The 23,364-nt window shown below is 51.6% G+C and overlaps 11 protein-coding genes across 11 annotated transcripts; 6 read left to right on the top strand and 5 right to left on the bottom strand.

Annotated features, from left to right (window-relative positions):
• Nucleotides 1-187: 187 nt before the first annotated feature.
• Nucleotides 188-2,089, top strand: AYO21_02289 (hypothetical protein; the record flags this gene model as incomplete). Its single annotated transcript, XM_022652268.1, has 2 exons — nucleotides 188-489; nucleotides 538-2,089. The coding sequence occupies 2 exons, from the start codon at nucleotides 188-190 to the stop codon at nucleotides 2,087-2,089; spliced, it is 1,854 nt and encodes a 617-aa protein (XP_022515304.1).
• Nucleotides 2,090-2,526: 437 nt separating this feature from the next.
• On the bottom strand, nucleotides 2,527-3,244 carry AYO21_02288 (hypothetical protein; the record flags this gene model as incomplete). The annotated part of the gene is made up of 2 exons (XM_022652267.1): nucleotides 2,527-2,785; nucleotides 2,856-3,244. The coding sequence occupies 2 exons, from the start codon at nucleotides 3,242-3,244 to the stop codon at nucleotides 2,527-2,529; spliced, it is 648 nt and encodes a 215-aa protein (XP_022515303.1).
• A 651-nt stretch (nucleotides 3,245-3,895) lies between these two features.
• Nucleotides 3,896-5,062, top strand: AYO21_02287 (hypothetical protein; the record flags this gene model as incomplete). The annotated part of the gene is made up of 1 exon (XM_022652266.1): nucleotides 3,896-5,062. One exon carries the CDS (start codon nucleotides 3,896-3,898, stop codon nucleotides 5,060-5,062), a length of 1,167 nt encoding a protein of 388 aa, XP_022515302.1.
• Nucleotides 5,063-6,031: 969 nt separating this feature from the next.
• AYO21_02286 (eukaryotic peptide chain release factor subunit 1) lies at nucleotides 6,032-7,394 on the bottom strand (the record flags this gene model as incomplete). The annotated part of the gene is made up of 2 exons (XM_022652265.1): nucleotides 6,032-7,215; nucleotides 7,274-7,394. The coding sequence occupies 2 exons, from the start codon at nucleotides 7,392-7,394 to the stop codon at nucleotides 6,032-6,034; spliced, it is 1,305 nt and encodes a 434-aa protein (XP_022515301.1).
• Nucleotides 7,395-8,186: 792 nt separating this feature from the next.
• On the top strand, nucleotides 8,187-10,184 carry AYO21_02285 (hypothetical protein; the record flags this gene model as incomplete). Its single annotated transcript, XM_022652264.1, has 1 exon — nucleotides 8,187-10,184. The coding sequence occupies one exon, from the start codon at nucleotides 8,187-8,189 to the stop codon at nucleotides 10,182-10,184; it is 1,998 nt and encodes a 665-aa protein (XP_022515300.1).
• A 345-nt stretch (nucleotides 10,185-10,529) lies between these two features.
• On the bottom strand, nucleotides 10,530-11,225 carry AYO21_02284 (hypothetical protein; the record flags this gene model as incomplete). Its single annotated transcript, XM_022652263.1, has 1 exon — nucleotides 10,530-11,225. One exon carries the CDS (start codon nucleotides 11,223-11,225, stop codon nucleotides 10,530-10,532), a length of 696 nt encoding a protein of 231 aa, XP_022515299.1.
• A 948-nt stretch (nucleotides 11,226-12,173) lies between these two features.
• Nucleotides 12,174-13,068, bottom strand: AYO21_02283 (hypothetical protein; the record flags this gene model as incomplete). The annotated part of the gene is made up of 2 exons (XM_022652262.1): nucleotides 12,174-12,823; nucleotides 12,876-13,068. 2 exons carry the CDS (start codon nucleotides 13,066-13,068, stop codon nucleotides 12,174-12,176), a joined length of 843 nt encoding a protein of 280 aa, XP_022515298.1.
• Nucleotides 13,069-14,992: 1,924 nt separating this feature from the next.
• AYO21_02282 (hypothetical protein) lies at nucleotides 14,993-16,420 on the bottom strand (the record flags this gene model as incomplete). The annotated part of the gene is made up of 1 exon (XM_022652261.1): nucleotides 14,993-16,420. One exon carries the CDS (start codon nucleotides 16,418-16,420, stop codon nucleotides 14,993-14,995), a length of 1,428 nt encoding a protein of 475 aa, XP_022515297.1.
• Nucleotides 16,421-17,192: 772 nt separating this feature from the next.
• Nucleotides 17,193-18,304, top strand: AYO21_02281 (acetolactate synthase, small subunit; the record flags this gene model as incomplete). The annotated part of the gene is made up of 2 exons (XM_022652260.1): nucleotides 17,193-18,070; nucleotides 18,127-18,304. 2 exons carry the CDS (start codon nucleotides 17,193-17,195, stop codon nucleotides 18,302-18,304), a joined length of 1,056 nt encoding a protein of 351 aa, XP_022515296.1.
• A 799-nt stretch (nucleotides 18,305-19,103) lies between these two features.
• On the top strand, nucleotides 19,104-20,170 carry AYO21_02280 (hypothetical protein; the record flags this gene model as incomplete). Its single annotated transcript, XM_022652259.1, has 2 exons — nucleotides 19,104-19,205; nucleotides 19,331-20,170. 2 exons carry the CDS (start codon nucleotides 19,104-19,106, stop codon nucleotides 20,168-20,170), a joined length of 942 nt encoding a protein of 313 aa, XP_022515295.1.
• Nucleotides 20,171-20,789: 619 nt separating this feature from the next.
• AYO21_02279 (5-methyltetrahydropteroyltriglutamate- homocysteine S-methyltransferase) lies at nucleotides 20,790-23,229 on the top strand (the record flags this gene model as incomplete). The annotated part of the gene is made up of 3 exons (XM_022652258.1): nucleotides 20,790-20,800; nucleotides 20,858-21,197; nucleotides 21,250-23,229. The coding sequence occupies 3 exons, from the start codon at nucleotides 20,790-20,792 to the stop codon at nucleotides 23,227-23,229; spliced, it is 2,331 nt and encodes a 776-aa protein (XP_022515294.1).
• Nucleotides 23,230-23,364: the final 135 nt, after the last annotated feature.

Raw genomic sequence — 23,364 nt, 5'->3', positions numbered from 1 at the left:
TTTGAGATAGCTCAGTGTGAATGGTCCTCTTCTCATAGTGCCTTCTTTTCAAATGCGCTGGCCGTTCCTCCGTCTCTCGTCTTTGCTGCGTACCACGTCGCCTCGACCGCAAATACCTACCGCAACCCTCACCCCCTCACAATCTGTTCGGTCCTTCTCCTTCTCAAGATCGCAAAGAAGCGTCGATATGGAAAAGGTGGATACCACGAAGCGTCTGTCGCAGCTGCGAGAATTGATGCGGAAGCATGAACTTGATATCTACATCGTCCCCTCGGAGGACAGTCACCAGTCGGAATACATTGCACCGTGCGATGCGAGGAGGGCCTACATCTCTGGCTTCACTGGATCCGCGGGCACGGCTGTCATTACACTTGAGAAAGCTGCCCTATCGACGGACGGGCGCTATTTCAATCAAGCTTCCAAGCAGCTCGATGAAAACTGGCTGCTGTTGAAGCAGGGCATGGAAGATGTCCCAACCTGGCAGGAATGGTGCGAACCCTTTGAGCGTTTATATGTGCAAGACTGAGCTGAGATTAGGACTACAGAGCAGGCACAAGGCGGCAAAACTGTCGGCGTCGACCCTACCGTGATTACAGCCATTGATGCTCGCAAACTCAGTGAAACACTGAAAAAGAAGTCACATGCAACCCTGGTCGGAGTTTCGCAGAACCTGGTCGATAAGATTTGGACAGACAGGCCGCCTAGGCCGGCAGAGAAGGTTATTGTTCTCTCTGACAAATACGCAGGCAAGCCTTACGAACAGAAACTCGATGAGCTCCGCAAAGAGTTGAAGAAGAAGAAGGCAGTGGGAATGGTCGTATCAATGCTTGATGAGGTCGCCTGGCTTTTCAACCTCCGTGGCAGTGATATCCCGTATAACCCTGTGTTCTTTTCATATGCAACGGTTACACCGAGTTCGGCTACGCTGTATATCGATTCGGCCAAGCTAGACAACGAAGTGCGAGAACACCTCGATGGGACGGTCCAAATCAAACCTTACGATGACCTCTTTGGCGATCTCATGGGCATTGCCGAAACCGCAGTAAATGAGATTGAAGCTAACGGAGTTGCGAAACCCCGCTCCAGCAAGCTTCTGCTGTCGAACAAATCGTCTTGGGCGCTCTATCTCGGCTTAGGGGGAGAAGACAAGGTCGAAGAGTCTCGAAGTCCTCTTGCTGATGCGAAAGCCATCAAGAATTCCACCGAACTAGAGGGCATGCGGCAATGCCACATTCGTGATGGTGCTGCGCTGATTGAATATTTCGCCTGGCTAGAAGCAGAGCTACAGAGTGGATCGTGGCTCGATGAAGTACAGGCAGCAGATAAACTCGAAGCAATCAGGGCAAAGGGCGAGCATTTCGTCGGATTATCCTTTGACACTATTTCATCAACGGGGCCGAACGCAGCCGTGATACACTACTCACCCGAGAGGGGCAATTGCTCGACACTTGACGTGAATGCCGTCTATTTGTGTGATTCCGGAGCCCAATACCTCGACGGGACCACCGACACCACGAGGACATTACATTTCGGAACCCCCAGCGATATGGAAATCAAGGCATACACGTTGGTGCTCAAGGGCGTCATAGCTTTGGACCGAGCAGTCTTTCCCAAAGGCACCACAGGATTCGCCATCGACGTGTTCGCTCGCCAACATCTCTGGCGCGAGGGCCTCGACTACCGCCACGGCACCGGCCACGGTGTGGGTTCTTTCCTTAATGTCCACGAAGGCCCCATCGGCATTGGCACGCGAGCCGCATACTCGGAAGTCTCACTCAGCATCGGCAACGTCATCTCCAACGAACCAGGCTACTACGAAGACGGCAACTTCGGCATTCGGATCGAGAATATGATGATGGCCCGCGAGGCCAAGACGAACCACAAGTTCGGAGACAAGCCCTGGATCGGGTTTGAGCATGTCACTCTGGTCCCCATGTGTAGGAAATTGATTGATCCCAGTCTTCTGGATTCGGAGGAGAAGCTCTGGTTGAACGAATATCATCAGGAAGTGTGGGAGAAGACCAGTGGGTTTTTTGAAAAGGACGAGAGAACCACAAGGTGGTTGAAGAGGGAGACTGCTCCGTTGTGATGAGGGAACACTTACATCGGAGACAACCCATGGTTGATGGAAAACTAGATTTTCCTGCGCCGCCTCGATGACCCAACAGCCTGAGCTCTGTTGTATTTGTATTCGGTGAGCAATTGTTCGAGCGCGTGGGGTTGGGAGGAAGAGAGAGCATATGGTCCTGGACTAGAAGAGATGGTAGAATAGGATAATAGAATCAAGGCTACCTATCGCGAGACGAGCATGGTCTGCGTACTCTATCGGGGCTCTTGTACATGGCCCATGATAGGAAAAACGACTGCGGATATGTTGTTATTCTCAAGTACCAGCCGCTATTACGGCTCCCGCTCCGCAAGCGATGGTGGTAGTGCTCAGAGCGATCGTCGTACGAGCCCTCTGCCTCTCAATCCTTTCAGCCTTCCTTTTCGCCTCGGCCGCCTTCTGTGGATCTGGTACGTATCCTAGCTTGTAGAAGACTCGAAGACGGTGACGCGGATGGAATGACTCCTCGCAATTACATCTGACGCGGCGCTCAAGGAGAACGAAGCGACGCTGACCGCGGGAATCGGGTGGCCGACTCGCCGGAGACGTGGAGCAGCCGCGGTTTGCGAGCTCTGGCGACCGCCATGATAGGCCCTTTTCAGTTCCGACAGCGGTCGAAGGCGTTTGTCCAGATTTTGGCAAGGCACCCTTGATCGTCCAGTCTTGTCTATGAGGACGCTGTCGAAGGTAGTGTCGTACGTCATGGATCAACTCAGGATGACATGAGGAGACGGGCTCGAGAGCTAACAAGCCAGCGGGCACGCTTTTGAAGACTCCAGTCGACTTGTCTGACGGGTAGATCTTGCCGACAATTTTGTACCGCGGAGTCATATTGGATCGGGAGCGGTCCCCTTGGGATGTGGCTTGGCTTCTGCGGTGGCGTTTGCTCCTCTTGAACAACCGCCGGATGGGAGAGAAAGAGGACCATTTTCTAGGAGAGGAGGACGACAAGGTGGTTGTTGTATAAGACGACGAGGACGGCAGATCGTCCTGAAGCTCGCAGATCAGGAGTTTCTGCTCTTTGCGGAACACTTTGCATTTCTCGCGCTCAATGTTCTTGCGATCCGGATGCCAGTGTTCTCTGTAGAGGTCTGGTGGTTCAATACCTAGAGTTCTTCTAACTGATTTATGAGGCATAATATTGATGTTAGTCGCAGTAAAATGGGGTCATCGAGGACAGGAGGATAAGCTCGATGGCCGTGGAATTTGCGAGGAAGGTGGTATCCAGACAGCGGAGGAGGGGAGCAGCGGCGATGGTGAGAGAGAACTGAGATTGCGTTCTTGTCAAAATGGATGTGCCAGCAGTGCCTCACACCGGCGATCTTCTGCACGAGGACACAAATAATGGATACCTATGTCCTACCTTTCCAGGGAGAGCGGTGATCGAGTGAGAGCATGGTGCTTTGATGGTACCAGGAGTGTCGTATCATATTGAAACTGAGGCATGAAACAAAAGACATTTGAAAATGAGGAGAGTCACAACTCTTTCCAGCCTGTTGTGAGGGGATCATTTCCTAGGTGTGATGGAGATGCGTGGGGGATCAGAAGTGTATCGATGTTTTTGTCGTCGACACCTGAGAAGCGGTGACAGTAGCATATCGCGAGTCAACGGTCCTCTGTGCATTACCGGATAATCACGTGAAAATATTGATACTGTAGCGTATTACCCGATTCAAGTGCAAAATATACTTGTCACGTGCAAGATGAAGAAATGCAAACCACATACAAACAATTTTACTCTCTGCACTGCCGTCCAAGGCAAGCAAAAGCGAAATTGGGAGGCCCAACATGGCAGATAGCAACCACGCCACCACACTCAATGTTGCCTACTTGGGACCTGAGGCATCATTCTCCCACCAAGCAGCCATTGAAGTCTTTCGGGCGTCATCGTCGTCTGGGCATACTGTCTCTCTACATCCACTCCCCTCCTTCCCTGTCATTTTCTCGGCTATTCAAGCAACAGAAGCTTCTGAACAGACTATAAGCTACGATTTTGCGGTCGTCCCTTTCGAGAACAGCACCAATGGCTCTGTCGTTCCGGTCTTTGACTTATTAGCCCGGTGTGGCCATACCCCAATGCTCTATCCTGACTTGGAAGTCTGCGCGGAATATTATCTCCCTGTACACCATTGCTTGTTTGTCTCGCCTTCTTCAAGGTCAGCCACCACTTCATCCCAGTCTCTAGAACTGTCAGACGAACACAAGGGGGACTTGTTACGTGCAATCCGAACATTGTACACGCATCCCCAAGTCTGGGGCCAATGTAACCGTTATTTGGCTAAGCATTTTCCTCCCAACGTTGTGGAGCGCATTGATGTGGGAAGTACCTCTGCCGCTGCTCAGTTGGTGGCTCGAGAATCCCAACAGAAAAGCAAGACTCCGGTGACAGATGGGATCAGCGCTTCAATCAGCCCAAAAATCGCTGGTGAGAAGCATGACCTACTATGCTTAGCAGAGAACATAGAGGACGAGCCGGGGTTGAACACTACGAGATTTCTCGTCGTCCGCAACCGCAACCGCCAGACGCAGTCGGAAGATTTACACGCATCGTTATTTTTGCCCCATAACCACGTCGACGATTCAAGATACAAGTCCCTGATATCATTCACCATCCCACATTCCAAACCAGGCAGTCTGGCCGATGCATTGGCCGTGTTCAAGCACTACGGGTTCAACCTGACGAGCATTGACACCCGACCAAGCAGGACGCGGACCTGGCAGTATGTGTTCTTTGTGGAGTGTGAGGAGGCAAACCCAGATCAACACAATCGTGCGGTTGCGGACGTGGGACTGGCTAGGGATGACGCACGGGGAGGACAGGAGGACAAGAATGGCAACTCCAACCTCATGAAGATGCTCAGTGAGCTCGGCAAGTTCACCGAGACTTTAAGATATCTAGGGAGATTTGTAGACCAATCACCTAGGAATCAGCAAGAAGACGAATCAAAAGCCTGACAGTGACGGAGTACAACTTGATCTGACTGAAGTGAATCGCATGCAAAAACCTTGTGAGCAGGTCTCGAAGAAAGAGTGACTATCTAAAATTCGTTTGCACTGAACAAAGTTTGTGTGGCCCGCGGCTGCTATTTGCTGTTAAGATGTTTCGAGCTACAGGGTTATCGACTGTGATCCCTTCGAGGAACACAGACCGACTCGTTAATCTCGGACACAGCAAATTGAAGCCTGAGAGCGAACTTCCGGTAAGGACAAAACAGAAGTTGAGCTTGATGTTCAACGAATGACCAGCTCAATCGCATAAAAAATCAATATCGCAAAGCATTCAACTCCATCGTTCGGAGTGATGCGAGAGCTTCTTGCGTCTCTGGTGCGTGCCACACTCTCCTTTCTGTGCGGCGAGTAAAGTCGGACGCTCGCTCATTTGTCGGTGTACGCGGTTGTCTGAGACATTGATTGTGACGTCGGGCTTATATCAGATCTGATCCTCTCGTGTCAGCGGCTCAGTTGGACTGACGACCACTGCGCTGGCTGTCGAAGAAGATGACGAAGATTGTGGGATCTGAAAGCCGTGGCCAGTTCAGACCATGGCCATGTTCCGAAGGTTGGAACGTCCTGTGATCGGTCCCAAGTCAGATGTCAAGAAGTCTCTTAGTGGATTGTAGATGATGCCTTACCGTGGCGTAGGTCGAGGGTCTGCCTTGCTGGCGGCTTCATTGCTCGCTCAGCGCGCGTGAAGGCACTGTCCTTGGTGCCCAATCCGTTTAGTCGAATCAATTGTGGCTTGCCGTTGGTGTAAGCACTTTCCAGATGCGTCCCTGCTTGCTGCGGCTGGGACTTTGGGGCGTCGCGAGGACGCTCAGGAGAGCGCGGAGCTGCCGTCAAGCTGCCGTCAACAAACTTGGGTGGTTGTTGAACAAGGCCTGGAGATGGATGCTCCTCGCGCTCTCCTGCGAGGTCGTTGAATTGTCAATCATCATAGAATTCGTCTTCGTCATCAGCGTCAATCAACTGCTCAAAGTTGACCTTGTAGCGCAAAATGGCGCCAATACCACCAAATCCCTTCACGAATTGATTGCCCTCGCTGGAGCGATCCGAAACGAACTCTAGGGTGGCGCCAAAGTCCTTGTATTTCTCGGCGAGCCATTCAAGAAACGAGCTTTGGTCAACGACTTCCATTTCTTGACCGGTCTCCTTGTCCATGAATTGTTCGCGATTGGCTTCTTGAGCCTTGGTGGTATGCAAAATCCTCTCTGAGCCGTCCGAGGCCTTCAGAACCCAGCGAGTTACGTCCAAATTCTCGTAAACAATCAGTGTTTCGGCCGCACCAAGTTCGAGAGCTTTCAATGTGTCTTCGACACCGTAGCAGACGCGACCGCTGTCTTGACTGATTTCCTCGAAATACTTGCCAATCAATTTCTTCTCTTGAATGAACTTGACATTACCAAGAGTCTCGGAGGCGAGATCGATGGCTTGATTGAATCCATTTTCACCACCATACGACACGTCGACTACCTTGATGACTTTTGCTTGAAGACGTGCGTCGAACATGTCGGACTGATTCAAGTCATTTTTGAAGTCGGCGGAACCGGCAAGGACGAGGCCCGCAACGTTGACCTTGTCATTTGTGATGAAGTTCTGAACAGCCAACTCTGCGACTTTTCGCACATAATTGTGTCGCTTTTCTTCTCTGAGACGGGCGAAACGTAGGGCAGACTGACCACCTCGACCGTGCTTCTTGGGCAGATCGACGGAAAATTTGTGAACGACTTCTCGGGTGTTTCCGCTCAGAGTCCCAAAGAGCGCGCCGTTGCCGTCCATGACGATGAAGCCAAATTTCTGGTCAGACTCGAGGAGTTCGCTTAGGGCCTCAGTGTGAAATTTGTTGTCGCAGAGGTAGAGAGAGGTGTTGATGGGCTTGAAAGGCTCGAAATCTATGTTGATCTTTCTTTCTTTTCCTTCCGAGGTTATAATTTCACCGCAGTATACCACCAAGCCATTCGGAGGAACCTTGGAATACAACTTCAGACGCTGTTGGGTGGAAGTGATAGCGGAGAGGACCGAGAGACGGTTGACGCGAGACTTGATGTTGGAGGCAGTGCCGAATTCTTCAGCCAACATTTTGGCAGCGCGAGAGACTTGATCCTTGGGTGCTGTGGACGAGTCAGTGGTGAGCCAGAAGATGTACAGTCATTAGGGGTGCCGACTCACGGATAATGAGAGAGATCATTGAGGTGCCATTGCCCCTGGCCGCTTCGAGGCGTTTGATAAGTTTCTTGACCTTCCAGATCTCGATATTCTTTTCCGCTTCGTTTTGCTGAGGTGCGCTCATTTTTGCGGGCGGAGGCCGAGCAGAGACGTGCCTGCTGGTGGTGGGAAACGGTGCACAATGGTAGAAAGTAAGCAAAAGGGAGAAGCAGGCGAAGGAGTGTTTTGAAATCTGAGTCTATGTCGAGCGAGAAAACCAAGGGTGGCGTTGAAATAATGTCAATACTTTTGAGACGAGTGGTCGTCCAGTGGGAGTGGGTGGGCTGGCTGGCTAGGCGGTGCTGTGCTGGCAGTCAGTAGTTTAGGCACTGGAATAGTGGTGCTGCCCACCTATGATTATGGTTAAAGCGGGCCCGCCTGGCCTGCAATTGTTTGGTTCGGTAGTGTGTTCCAAGCGCAGCGAGTCATGTCCAGTCATGGATGAGTCACGTGAATCTCCCTTTACCGTTATCAAGCAGAAACTTCCCCCGCCGCCACCAAACTGCGATTCCGCTCCACTTTGCCCACTGGCTATCAAGAAACAGCTTCCTTGGGTTTCGCCGCTGCTGGTTATCGTCGGTTAAGAATGAATGTTTCTATGATCTACCACTAGCTCATGATTTGGAGTAGATTGCCTATCCTTCAGAATCTGAAGAATTCTTTCTCTCCTCTGGTCCCGAATTTCTCTTCGTTGAAGAACTGCTTGTACTCGGTATTATTGTCCGCCTAAGCCCAGGAGGTTTCGTGGATTGTTGTGTCTGTTTACTGTGTATCTCAAGAGCTTTACGAGACATGATTTGACACGACAGATTGTGAACCCAGATTCCTAACGTCATTCCTACACCTCTGAATCTTTACCCTCTGCCCTCTGCTCGCCATGAGCTCGAAACCTAGACAGGCTCCCACAAGTTGGGATGCATACGAGCGTGGTCGTGCGTCGTCCTTCGGTTCCCTCGAGTCTGTGCCTGAAGACGAGCAGCAGAACAATCTCTCCTCGTCTACTCCAGCAGCACACCGTTTCCCATCGGAGAGCCAAGAGCATAGAGGATTGCGACGCAGATCATCGTTTGGCAAGAGAATTGACCAGTTCATGCAGATGGGTGGACCCAATAGTATCGACAATTTTGCAAAGTCGTTCCAAAGAGCTGCAGGGTTTCGCGAAATCACGCCGGTGCGGAGGAACTCGATCAGCTTCTCGGAAACCGATCAAGAGGCAGCTCCAGGTGCACCTGAACAGAGTACGGCGGCGGCCAATAGGTCACTTCTGAGACAGCAGCTGCAAAATTATGATTTTGGTGCCGAAAACGAGTCAGCCCTACAGGATGAACGGGCGCCAGGCAACCAAGAGCCGACAGAAGAGTCTGCTCTCTTGCCTACTGAAAGCAGGCAAACCCTCAAATCCACGACAAGCTCTCTCGTCCCGGGCTCGTTACTGCCGAATGAGCTGGGCACAAGCTATGGAAGTATCTCTTCCAAGTTGACAGCTACTGCTCGGCAACGAGCGACCATCCTTATAATGGAGCAGGAAGAAGCCAGCAGGAGAGCACTGCAGGAGCCAGAAGCATTGAAGGAAGAACCTCAACGACACATTGAACGGGAAGTCCTCCCCGATGGAGAAGTCATGGAGCGAATAGTCGGCGAGTCAACCGTTCCTATGACCGTCTTCAACTCCACGAATGTGTTGATTGGAGTTGGCATCCTGGCCCTGCCACTGGGTATCAGGTACTCCGGATGGGTGATCGGTCTCTCCTTCTTGACTCTTGCTGCCATCGGCACCTCATACACCGCTAGATTGCTGGCAAAGTGCTTGGATTCAAACACGGGCTCAACCACGTACGGAGACATCGCATACTTGGCGTTTGATACTTGGGGCAGACACTTTGTTGAGGCCTTGTTCATCTTGGAGTTGACGGCTGCAAATGTCGCCCTGATTATTCTGTTTGCGGACAGTATGAACTCTCTGATCCCTAGTGTCTCCGTGATCGAGTGGAAGGTCATTATTGCTGTTGCTCTCATACCGTTGAATTTTGTTCCTTTCAGAACCCTGAGTGTCACCAGCGTCATTGGCATCTTCTGCTGTCTCGGCATCATCATTATTGTCTTTGCAGATGGCCTCATCAAGCCCAATGCCCCTGGCTCTTTGAGGGACGTGGCTCAAACCTGGGCGTTCCCCGAAGACTGGAGGACTGTTCCGCTCAGCCTGGGTCTATTCATGGCACCGTGGGGTGGTCATAGCGTCTTCCCGGCCATATATAAGGACATGCGACATCCACATAAATACGGACGAGCTTTGAAGTATACCTACTTCTTCACCTTCGGCCTTGACCTGTCTATGGCTGTGCTGGGGTATCTCATGTTCGGCGACAAGGTACGCGATGAAGTGACCTCTAACATCCTCCGTTCGACCGCCTACCCTCACGTCCTATCCGTCATCATCGTCATTCTTATCGCCATCATCCCTATCACCAAGATTCCGCTTTCAAACCGGCCCGTGATGGATACGCTCAATAAAAAGCTCTACATCGACCTCCGCCAGATGGATCCCAAGGCGCGCGCATACAGTGAGCGGTCGCTGAAACACCGCGCCGCCCGAGGCCTCATTGGTATATTGGCCAACATTATCCAACTTGGCATCGCCGTTGGTTTTCCCGATTTTGACAGCATCATGGCTCTTATGGGGTCGGCTTTGTGTTTTACCATCTGCATCATCCTGCCCGTCAGCTTTTATCTGGTTATTTTTAGCTCCGAGGGCAAGGAGATTGGGCTGGCCGAGAAGATCCTCGACTGGATCTTGTTGGTGGTTTGTATCACCCTGGCGGTGTTGGGGACTGTATTTGCTATTTTGCCCAAGCACAAGATTGGGGCTTCGGTTTGACGATCTGCAATCAGTAAAAACAGAGATACTTTTTGAGGACATGGACATTGGGAGAGGAAATTTTCGACAGACAGCCTTGTAAGATTTCCATGGCCTGGGAGGGATTGTCGTCTTGCCAGATAATTGATAATAATACACTTGTATATAAAGACAGGAGGATGTCATCCGCTGCCAGAAACCCATTTCCAAGAGTGTGTTGACAGCCGTGCGGGAACCTCGCGTACCAGTCCATACGGTCTCCTTGACATGGGCGTGAGATACTTCGAATTTTTTGTTTTCCGAGGTCAAATGGTAAACTAACCGATTCCCCACGCTTTCCACCCCGATGCGTTTCTCCCCTCAATTCTAGTTTGACTTTCCCCCGGAGATGGCGAAGCCACTGGGGTTCCGGCTCAAGAACTCGACCTCCTCGGGCGTGCTCTCCCGGCCCAGCGCGGCGTTCCGACTGGGGAACCTGCCGAAGCGCAAAATGACGTCGCGGTGCGCCTTTGCAAAGTTGCACGAGCTCTGCACGAACTTGTTGGCTTCCTCGACCGCCACGGCCGCGCGGGGCGAGGTGGCCGTGAAGGACCCCGCGAGGCAGCGCGTGGAGAGGTTGTCCAATAGCGAAATCCCCGCGACCTGGTGGGCGAGGCTCTCGGCGTGCATCAGCGGCATGTAGAAGAACATGGCCATGAGCGGCGTCAGATCTGGCGAATGGTCGAATTCCCTGGCGATCGACACCACAGCGAGGTCCAGGGCCTTTGCGTCCGATGAGAATGAGAGGCCCGAACCGCGGTAGATATTGCGCGGGAACTGGTCGAGGAGGACGATCAGGGCGAGGGAGCCTAGCGGGGTCGAGCGCCACGAGTCGAGCGAGTCATTGCGCGCCTGCTCGACCAGCGACGAGAACTGCGTTCGGATCTCCGAGTCGATAAGCTCCGCGTCCGGAGGCATGAACCACTTCTCGGTCGGGTTACTGTCGGGCGACGACGGTGGCGGGAACCAGTAGTCGAGCACGCGGGCGATTTCGCCTTGGTGTTCCGTGGATATTGCTGGCATGGTCTGGACGGCAGAGGTGGCGTTGGTGGAATAGAACCAGGGCGCGACGAACCCCTGGAACGCGGATTGAAGCTGGAGGACCTTTGTTGGACAAGAGGAACGAGGCAGCCGACGGTTTAGCACGTGTAGACGCCTCCGTGAAACAGCAACCGGGCGAAAAGAGGAGTTTCGTGGGGCATGTAGATGTGGACGTAGAGACAGAGGAGAAGCTGGGAGACGGCGTACCCTTGCAAAGGCCTGATCAAGGGCGGCCTTCATTTGATTGATGGTAGTTGATCAAATCGACGTCTTCAAGTTTAATCAGAGTCTCGATTTGACGGTGTTCGGTTCAGACAGGGGTTATAAGCACTCGCGAAGCTTGGGCCTAGAGTAAGAACTTGTTTTGCTTGGGTGAAGTCGAATGCACCTCGTAAACAAAGACACCGAGACAACATGTCCGAATCTCTCTCGAACGTCATCAGGCTGACATTCCACCACAAGGCTGACCAATAAAGTCCGGTATTTACTTTCACGTGATTTTGAAGATAGTCCACGTGATATGAAAGGCTGTCGTGTCAACAACCTTCAGACCATCAGTGAAGAGAGGCTTTGATGTGGTCCAGATAGTATTGGTGAAGGTTTCAACGGCCATATAGCACTGGGAAAGTTGAGCATAAGCCAGCTTCGTGACAAAAAAAGTGCACTGTTCCTCCCATGGCGATACCATAATGGTTCGTATCTAATGTGCTTTCTAGAAATGCGTGCAATCTGCGGTAGCGACTGTGAACACATCAACAAGCTGTGACTTCCAGAAAAGCAAAAGTGAACACAGACAGTAACCAAGACTCCATGCTCCATGCTCCATGTTAACAATGTAGAGCTCTCCAAAACTGTTATCTTGGAACAAAGCGAGGCTGTACATCTTTACCAGGTACTCGGGTCCATGTAGAACCCACACCTTTTTTGCATTCACAGGTTAACATCGTGAAGCCAGACCTGTTGCTCGACTCGGTGGGAGAACCGACTGGCAGCAAGGATCTCGACCATCTGCTGCTCACTGACAAGCAGCTCCTGCTTAGGGATGAACCATCGCAAACCCTCGCTACAAGGTGGGGTGGTTAAGCTGCCCTTGTAGGTCCAAAACTCCTCGACACCGCCGACCTCATCGATAGCGAGACGCATATTGACGGGCAAGCCTTCGAGTTGCGCTGTGTCGTTGAAATGGATCATTGGGCCCAACTGCTTGATGAATGCAGATTCCGTGTGACCCACTCCCACCCGAATGCCAACGACGGCGGCTTCGTGGTCGTCCTCGGTGACATGAACGAGATGAATTTCTGCGCGGCTTCGCTTGCCGCCAATGAGGTGCTCCGATGGGGCGTGAATGTGCCATCCAATCATGAAGACCTCTTGATCGTCAAACTTCAAGCTGGGGAGGCCGGTGACCTCTTCCTCTGGATGATGAGGTGTCCAGGCTGGTGCAAACTCCCAGTTGAAGAAGTTGCCCGGAATAGCGGTGTTTGTGTACCCTTCGAAGTTGGGTTTGTGAAATTGGGATAGTTCCGTTAGGGCAATGTTGATAGGCGATTGATGGGTACCAGACTGACACAGAGCGTATTCTGCAGGAAACGTCAGCAAGGCTGGCAGCTAGAGGGGTAACATGAGTATTACCAGGTTTGATGGTCGCCCAGTCTGCAGACAGTGCATAATTCCAGTCTTTTGGTTCCCTGCCAGTGTCGACTCGGACTTGTCTTCGTCCGAGATGAGGATGGGATTGGTAATTTTCATGCTTTGGACAGCTCCAGGCTGTTGTGATGAAAGTGCAAAGGTAGAGAAGGGAAGAAGTGGAAGCCAACGACAACATCCTGAAATAAACCAGTGAGATGGAACGACCGCTGTTGCAACAAGTAACAGATATAAAAAAAATATAAGATAGCTGTAATCGCACTGACAAAGGAAAGACGATATGGGTATGCCGGAGTGTAAAAGTCTGATGAGTCTCTTGATGTGGGGAAATGGCTTCTCTTTTATGTGGCCATTGAGGCCAGCGATAATGGGGACACGGATGTGAGAAGTCCGTCTCTTTGCAGCCTACCAAGTACTCCCTAAAGGCACACGGAGACGCCAAGTGATCGCTTGTTCCAGCAGCGTAATGCATTGTCTCTGCTGAAACGCCTGCAGAGATACTGACATCGACGTCGCGCTTGGAGAATACGAGTATGTAACCATTCTCATGAAAGGCTGACAAAAAGGGCGGCTCAGCGTTGAGGGCGGGCAAGGCGCGCTGCACTGTATATTGCCCAAGCCCTATATGAAGTCTTGGGACCAAAGTCAACGGTGACCGAGGCTTCCGCAAAGGAAGCGCCCCTGTTGATGAGGTAAGGACAAGAATGGCGGTGCATGACAAGCACGGTAAGCCATAACAAAGATTGTGAAAAGCATCCAACGGCGACCTCGGCGCCAAGCTATATCAGACAGCCAAGTCGACCCGGAATGCTGCGCTGGGCCCAAGGAAGTAAAGCGCCGCTCGTCCACATAATCTCGTTGCCACTCGTCGTAGTTCAGGGGCCTAACGCGTGGCTGTCGGCCATTGATGGATGGTCCGCAGTCGACGCAAACAGGACAACCAAGACTCTCCAAGAAATGACCAAGTGGTGAATGCTAAATTGAGCTCGGTCCTTGTAAGAGAAGCTGAAGGGTCCAGACACTCGTATATGACGCTCCCTGCTGCCCAGCCTTCCTCTCCGACCGAGTTGAGCCCACATCTGACAAAAGATGAGGCATCTCCGAAGCAGGAGGTGCTGGGCGGGTAACCTCACCGAGTTCTGCGCAGGATCCATCCTCAATTATTCCTGTCATGGTAGCTTCAAGCGTCATAGGCAGGGGTGCACCATCGGATTAGCAAAAGACGTTTTCAGCAAACGGCGGCTTTCCGTGCCCCGAATAATCGTCCTCGTAGATTGCAAGTTGGCCATTTTCGAAGAAACTCATGTCGATCGCTCGATAATAATCCTACTATTAGGATGACTACTCGTAGAGATATGCGGTAAGGGCGCGAACTAGTCGGACGCGATGCCTGTTCTGTATAACTAGCGACAATGGCAACGGGGCCATATCCATATGAGTAGGCTGGGGCGTGCCATGACGGGGTATCTCCATAGTACTCCACAGGATGCCTTTTGGTCGGGTTCCGTAGGCCGAACATGCGAGTTTATTATTATCTCAGATATTGACTTTTTGTGTCTATCCTCCTGTGTTGTTCACGATAGAGCTTCCTGTGCTTCAGGAGGTTGTGGTTCAAAGGCCCGAAAGCTGGCGACAAATAAGGGAAAGCATTGCATTTCTGCCCTTGTACCATGTACTCGTAGGCAGCGTGGGCACTTGTTGGGCTTTTTTCCGATTCCTCGTAGGAGCGTCGAAGAACTTCGAGCTGTACAGCGTTGTAATTTTGAGCAAGATCCAAAATCGGTAGACCTGCGGGATGGATGGTGTAACTGTCGAGCCAGCTTTGAAAGCAGACACCGAAGATGGTTAAACGCCAGCTAGGGAAACTCTGCCGAGACAAGGCGCAAGGCTTCAGCCTCGTCCCTCCTTCAGCCTGACTTTAATGCTAGCATGTAACATTCCTCGGCCATAACTAGGGTGAGATATATACAAGTTGCATCATTTTGCTCACTGGGACTGGAAGTGTATCTTCAGAATAGCGGGCTCTGCCTGAGATGTTTGAAGAGGTATTTGCAAGACCTGCTTCCTCTGACCGAGCTCCCTTCGCAATTCGCAATCATTGTTCAATTAGTCAACGTAGCGTTACAAGTCAGTCCTGTAACATTCTTCGCGTTGACACAGGTCGTGTTGGCATTCGCTTTGGTGGCTGCATCTGTCAGGTGGACATCCTTAAAGTCGATGTTTGAACATGGCGCCGCCGCTGAACAGTTCAATGCGATTCCAACCTTACTGCTAACGGTTCCCGAGACATCAGAGAACAGCAGGTTCTCAAATTCAAGAGTACTGGTGTCGCAGTAATGAGCCTGGTCGGGCACCTTGAAGTAGCATTTGTTAATGAAGACAGCCTGGCTAGTGTTGTGAGTTGTCAGTCCTGTAAACGTCACATTGGAAACTTTCCCCGTGCCGCCACCACCGCCTTGTGGAGGTTGTCCCTCTTCTTTGCCGACCCAAGACTTGAAGTAGGCTCCGCCGGCTACTGCAGCCCCCCCGGTGCGTGGATTGATGTCTTGTGAGACTGAGATATTGGTGGCCGTCACATTGAAAATGTAGTCTGGCGAGTCAATGTATTGACCGATTGAGCCGAAAGCAATGCCGCCACCAACGCAGGTCATATTTTTGATCACCATATTGGTCGTGTTTCCTTTCGGGGCCAGACAATCATCTCCCCCATGGAATTGCCAATCTCTTACCAGAAGGTGGTCAACTCGTAATGAATCGAGGCCATCAATGTTTGTTTCGTAGTTGGAAGAATTGCCGTAGGGATCTGTATTGGTACCATTGATATACACCTTGCTGATCTCAACATTGTAGGAGTCTTGGATCCAAAAACTCCAGAACATCGGCTGGCGTATGGCAAAGTTGGTCACAATCACATTGGAGGAATTGAAAATCGAAATTACAATTGGGCGGCCAAACTGGTTGCTGTGCCCGGCAGCATGGGTCATCCATGCCTGTCCATTGCCATTGACACCGCCCTGCATCCACCCTCCCCCGTCGATTTCAAAGTTGTTGCCTTCAACAATCCACCCCGTAGACTGATTCTGAAACTCAACACGGAAGGAGTTGTCAATCCAGTAAGTCAAGTCTGGAGTGAAAGAGAGAGTCCCAAAAATTTCCAAGCGGGAATTCTGGAGCTTCATGTACATCCGCTTTGAGATTGTGTAGACGTATGGAGCCGGAAGTGTAATGGTCCCATTGATACCGCATTTTTGGACAGCCGCAAGAATCTGAGACGAATCGTCTTGACCCCAGCCCAAAGGTGTCACGACGCATTTGAGTTCGCTCGGAGACGGTGAGCGTGGGAAAACCGCCTCAACGGGAGCCTGTCCGAGGTATGGATAGGAAGCATTCTTGTGGTAGGGAAGCGTTGTTTGAGGCGAAGATACGGAAGTGGTAGCCGCTTGAGGGAAGTAAACGATTGAGGAACTGTCAGCAAAGGCAAACGACACGTATCTAAGAGAGCACAGGAGAGTAAATGCCTGTGAGAACATGACGTTTAGAGATCACAACTTATCCCCAGGCAATTCTTATCAGACTGTTTCTTACACATTCCCGGGTTGTTGTAGCCTACCTGAGTCTGAGCGAGCACAGTCACGATATATATGTTCCCATTTTTTCATGCAGGTTCAAGAACACATGTTGGAGGACGAGGTTGCACTTGGAGGTTGCTGGATACATTATCAAAGCAAAGGGTCCGACCCCGGGCACCCATCAGACGAATCAAGGAGGGATTGACAACCCACGTGCTTCTCGTAGCAATGGTAGATCTTTGAATGTAGGATGATGTACCGGGGAGAAGTAGGAGTTAAAGACGTCGGCTGACTGCATCCTTGCCGTGTCTGAGGACAGTGAGCCCCTGGTACCTACTTGTATGCGAACAAGCATTAGAAGCTTTTCGCGAGCACAAAAGGGAACCCAGGTCGTGAAGATGAGGACGATGTTGAATAAGGCGGCATGACATACTTTATGTGTGAGCAGGGCAGGCGCGGGCGGGTCAGAGCCTCTACTCGGTACAACCTCGGGAGCTATATACAAAGCGGCATCAATCTCGGCCCAAATTCAGCAACTTCTTGGCGGTCTCCGAAACCGCTTGGTTTGTGAGTCCTCCACCTCCTGCGCTGACCCAAAATTTTTGATACAGAGCTTGTCCCTCTGTATTGTTGTGACTCATCCTTCGAAGTGATACAACATGTTCAAGTCTTACTGACCTTGATGAAGTAGTACTTACTTATCTGCCGCATACGCCCTTCTTCTGCCGCCATCATGGCAGGCCGGCGCAACCTCCTATCTCTTGCATGCAGGGCTGCGAAACACTCTCGACGAGCGCAAACCGGGACCTCTTTCCTCGAATCTGTTCTCCCTGCTTCGAGACGAGCCAAAAGCACGAATTCAACCTCAGCTCTAGCGTATAAGGCTCTCCACAGAAGGTCACCCCTTCCATTGCCGGTGTCAGACACTTCTCCCCAATATGGCGCCGCCGCAGCTGTGTCCTCCATCCTCTACGAAACCCCGGTCGCATCTCAAGCACCGCCCAAGAAACACATCCTGAACTGCCTGGTTCAGAACGAGCCCGGTGTCTTGTCCCGCGTCTCCGGCATCTTAGCGGCCAGGGGATTCAACATTGACTCTCTGGTCGTGTGCAACACCGAGGTAGAGGACTTGAGTCGGATGACCATCGTGTTGCAAGGACAAGATGGTGTTGTTGAACAAGCCCGCAGGCAGCTAGAAGATTTGGTACCTGTGTGGGCTGTGCTAGACTACACATCTGCCGCCCTGGTGCAGCGCGAGTTACTTCTGGCTAAAATCTCTATTCTGGGCCCCGAGGTGTACGAAGAACTGATGGAGCACCATCGAGAGATGACCAGCCCCGATTCTGACCAAGGCTCAGCGGATGTGGAAAACGCCGAGGAGAACGCAGACAAGAGGTTGCAGGAGTTGGAATCAAATAAGCCTGAAGAGCCATCTTTGGTGCAACGAGCGAAAGAGATGCTCGGTCAAGGCGCTAGCTACCATCCCAGCCGTCTTGCTGCCAGTCAAGCTTTGCGACACAAGCATGAACATCTCGAAGCCATCACCCATTTGACTCACCAGTTTGGCGGAAAGGTCCTGGATATTAGCACGAACAATTGCATCGTGGAAATGTCAGTGTCTGCTGTTGATTTATTTAGTGTTTCAAAGCGCTAACGTGAGAGAACAGCTCTGCAAAACCAAGCCGAATCGACTCCTTCATGAAGCTGGTTTCCCCTTTCGGTATTCTCGAGTCAACTCGAACGGGGCTGATGGCCCTGCCTCGATCACCTCTTTATGACCCCAATGAGGAGCACACGCGGGAGGCTGATGATGTGGTTGATGCTAGCACTCTGCCTCCTGGTTAATTATCTACATATGTTACCATCATGTTGGAATAGCGTCAGGCGCCCCTTGACGTGAGGATGCTTTCTTGATTTTGGAGTAGGTAGGCTATTCTTGATCACATGCTGTGGATCGTGAGTTCAAGCATTTTGAGGGACTGATGTTGCGGCAAGGTGGATGGCGGCGGTGATACCATTGTGAAATGGTATTTTTGAGGCACGCGATATTAGTCTCCAAAGCTGAACTTGTTGGTCTTGAATAATGCAAAATCTATTACCCTGTGCCGGGTACATACCCTCATATTCACGTGAAGTATATACCCAATGGTGATGCAGGCTAGACCCTGAGCGTCGTCTTCCTTGTCTTTCTTGTTCCCTTGACGATCAATGACAAAAACTTCCTCCATTCTGATGAGCCACTCGATGCAGCGTGCTGTCACTGCAATCACCGGTGGGGAGACACTAGCCATTGGATGGTAGTGAAGTTGTCGCCAGTGTTGTTTCTCGCAAGGGTTGTTGATGCTGGCCTGCACCCTGGAGGGCATGATGATGCACTGGGAACCTAGGGTTCTCTGTTCATATTCAGATATCCTGAAGGTTGAGTTGGGAGGTATTCGCTGGCACACTGGCTCGAGTCAGAAGAAACGCATAGAAGCCGCATCGTTGTCTTCGGTGGAGTAAATGACTAACGTCACCGCACCCTGCATGACCATCGTCACCTCTTACTATCACAGTAAATACAACGCCGGTTCTTGCAGCCTCGATGCAGCCTTAAAATTATTTTGATTCCTTGATTCCTCTCATGAGTCCCAGCGGACCAAGTATGGCGTCCTATTTGGCAGATCTACCCTCGCCAGGCGACTTCTTTCCTCCGACACCGCAAGCAGCCAAGTTGTCCCTCGATATCTTCAGACTATACATTCCCGTAAGTGTACTATGCTCGCTTTCATTGTTCGTATTTGGCCACTATTGCAGAAGCCCGGACCAAGGGGGGAAAAAAGGAAAAGAAACGGGAGTCCCTTGCTGACGGGTGCTCACGCTTCTACATAGGTTTCCCTCGTGCTATGGACACCCTTAAAAAAGCTACAGGCGATGGGCAAGACCTCGTCCAACTCTCGCCTGAGTCTTCCTGGTTGCTATGCCTGGGCGGTTGCGGAACTGGTTGGGCCGATCAATCTGCTCTACATCCTCTACAGTCTGCCAGATCGAGTCAGGCCCCGGCCACAAGCTGCGACGAGCTTCTTAGGCACAGGCTTGCCTGCCCAGAACGAGATATTGGCGTGCTTGTATCTCCTTCACTACGTTAACCGCGCCCTTGTCAGCCCGCTCTACCTGAACCCGAGCATGTCGCCCATCCATCCGTTCGTTACGGCGTTTATGGGTATCTTTCAGTTTACGAACTCGACAAACATTGGGTGCTGGCTTGTGTACTCGACACTGACTGCCAATACGGAGAGTCGCGCCGTCGTCTCTTTCAGTTCGGCTCTCGGGATCCTGTTCTTTCTGCTGGGGTTAGCTGGCAATATCTGGGCAGAAACGACACTGTATGATCTACGACGTGGAGCTGCTAAGAGGAAAGCCAAGTCAGAGGGCAAAGCGACGGTTAGCTACGACAAGGTCTATGTGATTCCTCCCGCTCAAGGAGCTTTCAAGTATATCTTGCACCCACATTACGTCCTTGAGTGGCTCGAATGGACAGGCTACTGGTTGCTTGGAGGTGTATGGGGATTGGGATGGGGCGGTGAGAGTGCCGCTCTCTGGTTTGTGATCTGTGAGGTTGTGACAATGCTTCCTCGAGCAGTGACTGGCCGACAATGGTATGAAGACAAGTTTGGCAAGCGAGCTGTTGGAGGGCGCGCGGGAGCAATCCCTGGGCCTATCAGGCTGTGACAAAGATAGAGTCTCAATACTTGTACATGAACACGATCAGAACTGTTTCGAGACTGGAGCGGTAAGACGACAGGGTATTTGCTTGGTCGGGCGTTTACGAGAGCCACTCATAGCGCAGGCATCAAGTCAAGCTCATGTACCTCGTAGTCTGGAGTGTTTGCTCGTAGATGGCGTGATTGATGGGGATGCTCGGGTGGGCAGGAACACTCAGCAGAGGGCAAAGAGGGTCAGGAAAAGTATATTCGGGTCTCACTTGCTGCTCAGTGGCACACGGTGACTTTTCGTAGGTTATGCAGGGCGAGCGAATCTCGGAGAGCCATGGCGGCGTGGGCGGCCAAACAGACCAACACAAGCATCCGCGCATCCCACCATCAGCCACTAAAAACGGTAGCCGCCTTGTGTCACTGATGGTGGCCCTGGCAGCATTTTGAATTTTTTTCCTCATTAACTCTCCTTCTCGGGCTCAGGTCACTTTCTCACCGCCCTCATCTCCTCCTCCTCTTCATTTTCTCTTGTCTTGTCAACTGCCTCTCAGCACATCCTGAGGACGTATTGGAGGGTTGCTGTCCGGACTGTTGCCTTCAAATCTCGACCCAGTTTCACCCGGGTATCTACAAAGATGGTTCAATCGTAAGTTGAACACACAATGTCGCCCAATGAGTAACTCAGCTGCTGATTGTGTGACAGCTCCATTCTCGGTTTCCCTCGCATGGGAGTCAACCGTGACCTCAAGAAAGCTACCGAAGCATACTGGGGGGGCAAGATCTCGCAGGATGAGCTACTTGCCGAGGGAAAGAGATTGAGACTGGCACACTGGAAGATTCAGAAAGATGCTGGCATTGATATCATCCCAAGCAATGACTTTGCCTTCTACGATCAGGTCCTCGACCACATCGAGCTCTTTGGGGTGGTTCCAGAGCGGTACACAAAGTACAACTTGGCTCCCCTTGACGAGTACTTTGCCATGGGTCGAGGTCTCCAGAGGCCTGCCACCGACAGCTCCCCCGCAGTCGATGTGCCCTCTCTGGTGAGGAAATCTCCATTGAGTGTCGTCAGGCCTTTATTGATCTGTACAACAGGAAATGGTCAAATGGTTTGACTCAAACTACCACTACGTCAAGCCCACTCTCCAAGACAACCAGGTCTTCAAGCTGTCCTCAAAGCCCAAGCCCGTTGTTGAGTTCCTCGAAGCCAAAGAAGCTGGCATCATCACCCGTCCTGTCATCCTCGGTCCCGTCTCTTTCCTATATCTTGGCAAAGCAGACCGTGGTCAAACCATCGAACCGATCTCCGCCCTGGACAAACTTCTTCCTCTATATGTGGATCTACTCAAGCAGTTGAAAGATGCTGGTGCCGAGTCCGTCCAGATTGATGAGCCTGTCCTGGTATTTGATTTACCCCCGCACGTCAAGGAGGCCTTCAAGCCGGCGTATGAGAAGCTCGGTGGACTTGGAAGCAACGCCCCGAAAATCGTGCTTGCAACCTACTTTGGCGACATTGTGCACAACATCGACGTTCTCAGCTACCTAAAGAACCTCTATGCTATCCACATTGATCTCGTACGAAATCCCGAGCAACTCGAAACTGTCACCTCTGCCTTGGGTCCTCAACAGGTTCTGTCGGCTGGTGTTGTTGATGGCCGTAACATCTGGAAAACCAATTTCAAGAAGGCCATTGAGATCGTGGAGACTGCCATTCAGAAACTCGGCAAGGACAGAGTCATCGTTGCCAGCTCTAGCTCTCTCCTGCATACTCCCCACACTCTCGCCAGTGAGAAGACCTTGGACCCTGAGATTGCCGACTGGTTCAGCTTTGCTTGTGAGAAAGCCAAGGAACTCGCTATCATTGCAAAGGCTGTCACGGATGGCCCAGCCTCTGTCAGAGAAGCCCTCGAAGCGAACGCCAAGTCGATGCAAGCTCGTGCTTCTTCAAGCCGAACCAACGACCAGGCAGTTAAGGAGCGACAGAGCAAGGTTACCCCTGAAATGTACAACCGTAGATCGCCATTCCCTGTTCGAATCAGCCAACAACAAGAACGTCTGCATCTACCGCTGTTCCCCACTACCACCATTGGATCCTTCCCTCAAACCAAGGAAATCCGCATCCAACGCAACAAGTTCACCAAGGGTGAAATCACTGCTGAGGAGTATGAGAAGTTTATCGAGAAAGAAATTCGGGATGTGGTCAAGATCCAGGACGAATTGGATCTCGATGTCTATGTCCACGGTGAGCCCGAGCGTAATGACATGGTCCAATACTTTGGCGAGCGACTGAAGGGCTACGCTTTCACGACCAATGGATGGGTTCAGTCCTACGGCTCCCGGTGTGTCCGACCTCCTATCGTTGTCGGTGACATCTCTCGCCCTGCTCCGATGACAGTCAAAGAGTCCAAATTCGCTGCTTCTATCTCCAGCAAGCCGATGAAGGGTATGCTCACTGGACCTATCACCTGTTTGAGATGGTCGTTCCCTCGTGACGACGTTCACCAATCTGTTCAAGCGGAGCAGCTGGCTCTGTCTCTCCGCGATGAGGTCATTGATCTTGAAAAGGCCGGCGTCTATGTCATTCAAGTTGATGAGCCTGCTCTGCGTGAGGGTCTTCCACTCCGCGCTGGCAAGGAACGAACCGACTATTTGAAGTGGGCAGTGGATTCATTCCGCCTCGCGACCGCGGGTGTTGAGGATGCCACTCAGATTCACAGCCACTTCTGCTATTCTGAGTTCCAGGATTTCTTCTATGCTATTGCAGCCCTGGATGCCGACGTTCTCTCGATTGAGAACAGCAAGTCTGACGCCAAGCTTCTTAAAGTCTTTGTTGATGAGGCTTACCCGCGTCACATTGGACCTGGTGTCTACGACATCCACTCCCCTCGTGTTCCTTCGGAGCAGGAGATTCACGACCGGATCGCTGAGATGTTGCAATACTTGAAGCCGGATCAACTGTGGATTGATCCTGACTGTGGTCTCAAAACCCGACAATGGAAGGAGACCAAGGCTGCCTTGACGAACATGGTCAATGCGGCTAAGAGCTTCCGCGCTCAATATGCCAAGGGCAATTGATGAATTATGTACCGGTCCGAGAGGAACGGTTGAACTTTGAGCTCGTTCATCAACCTGATCTGAGCAGATGGCGTCAAGGGGATTTGATTGAACGAAACGGATGAATGACAAAAGTGCTTTTCAACATGATACCAC

Source organism: Fonsecaea monophora (assembly GCF_001642475.1).
Source record: "Fonsecaea monophora strain CBS 269.37 chromosome Unknown Scaff10, whole genome shotgun sequence".
Classification (NCBI taxonomy): domain Eukaryota; kingdom Fungi; phylum Ascomycota; class Eurotiomycetes; order Chaetothyriales; family Herpotrichiellaceae; genus Fonsecaea; species Fonsecaea monophora.
The sequence above is the reverse complement of the archived record's forward strand: the minus strand, read 5'-3'. Positions and strand labels throughout refer to the sequence as shown.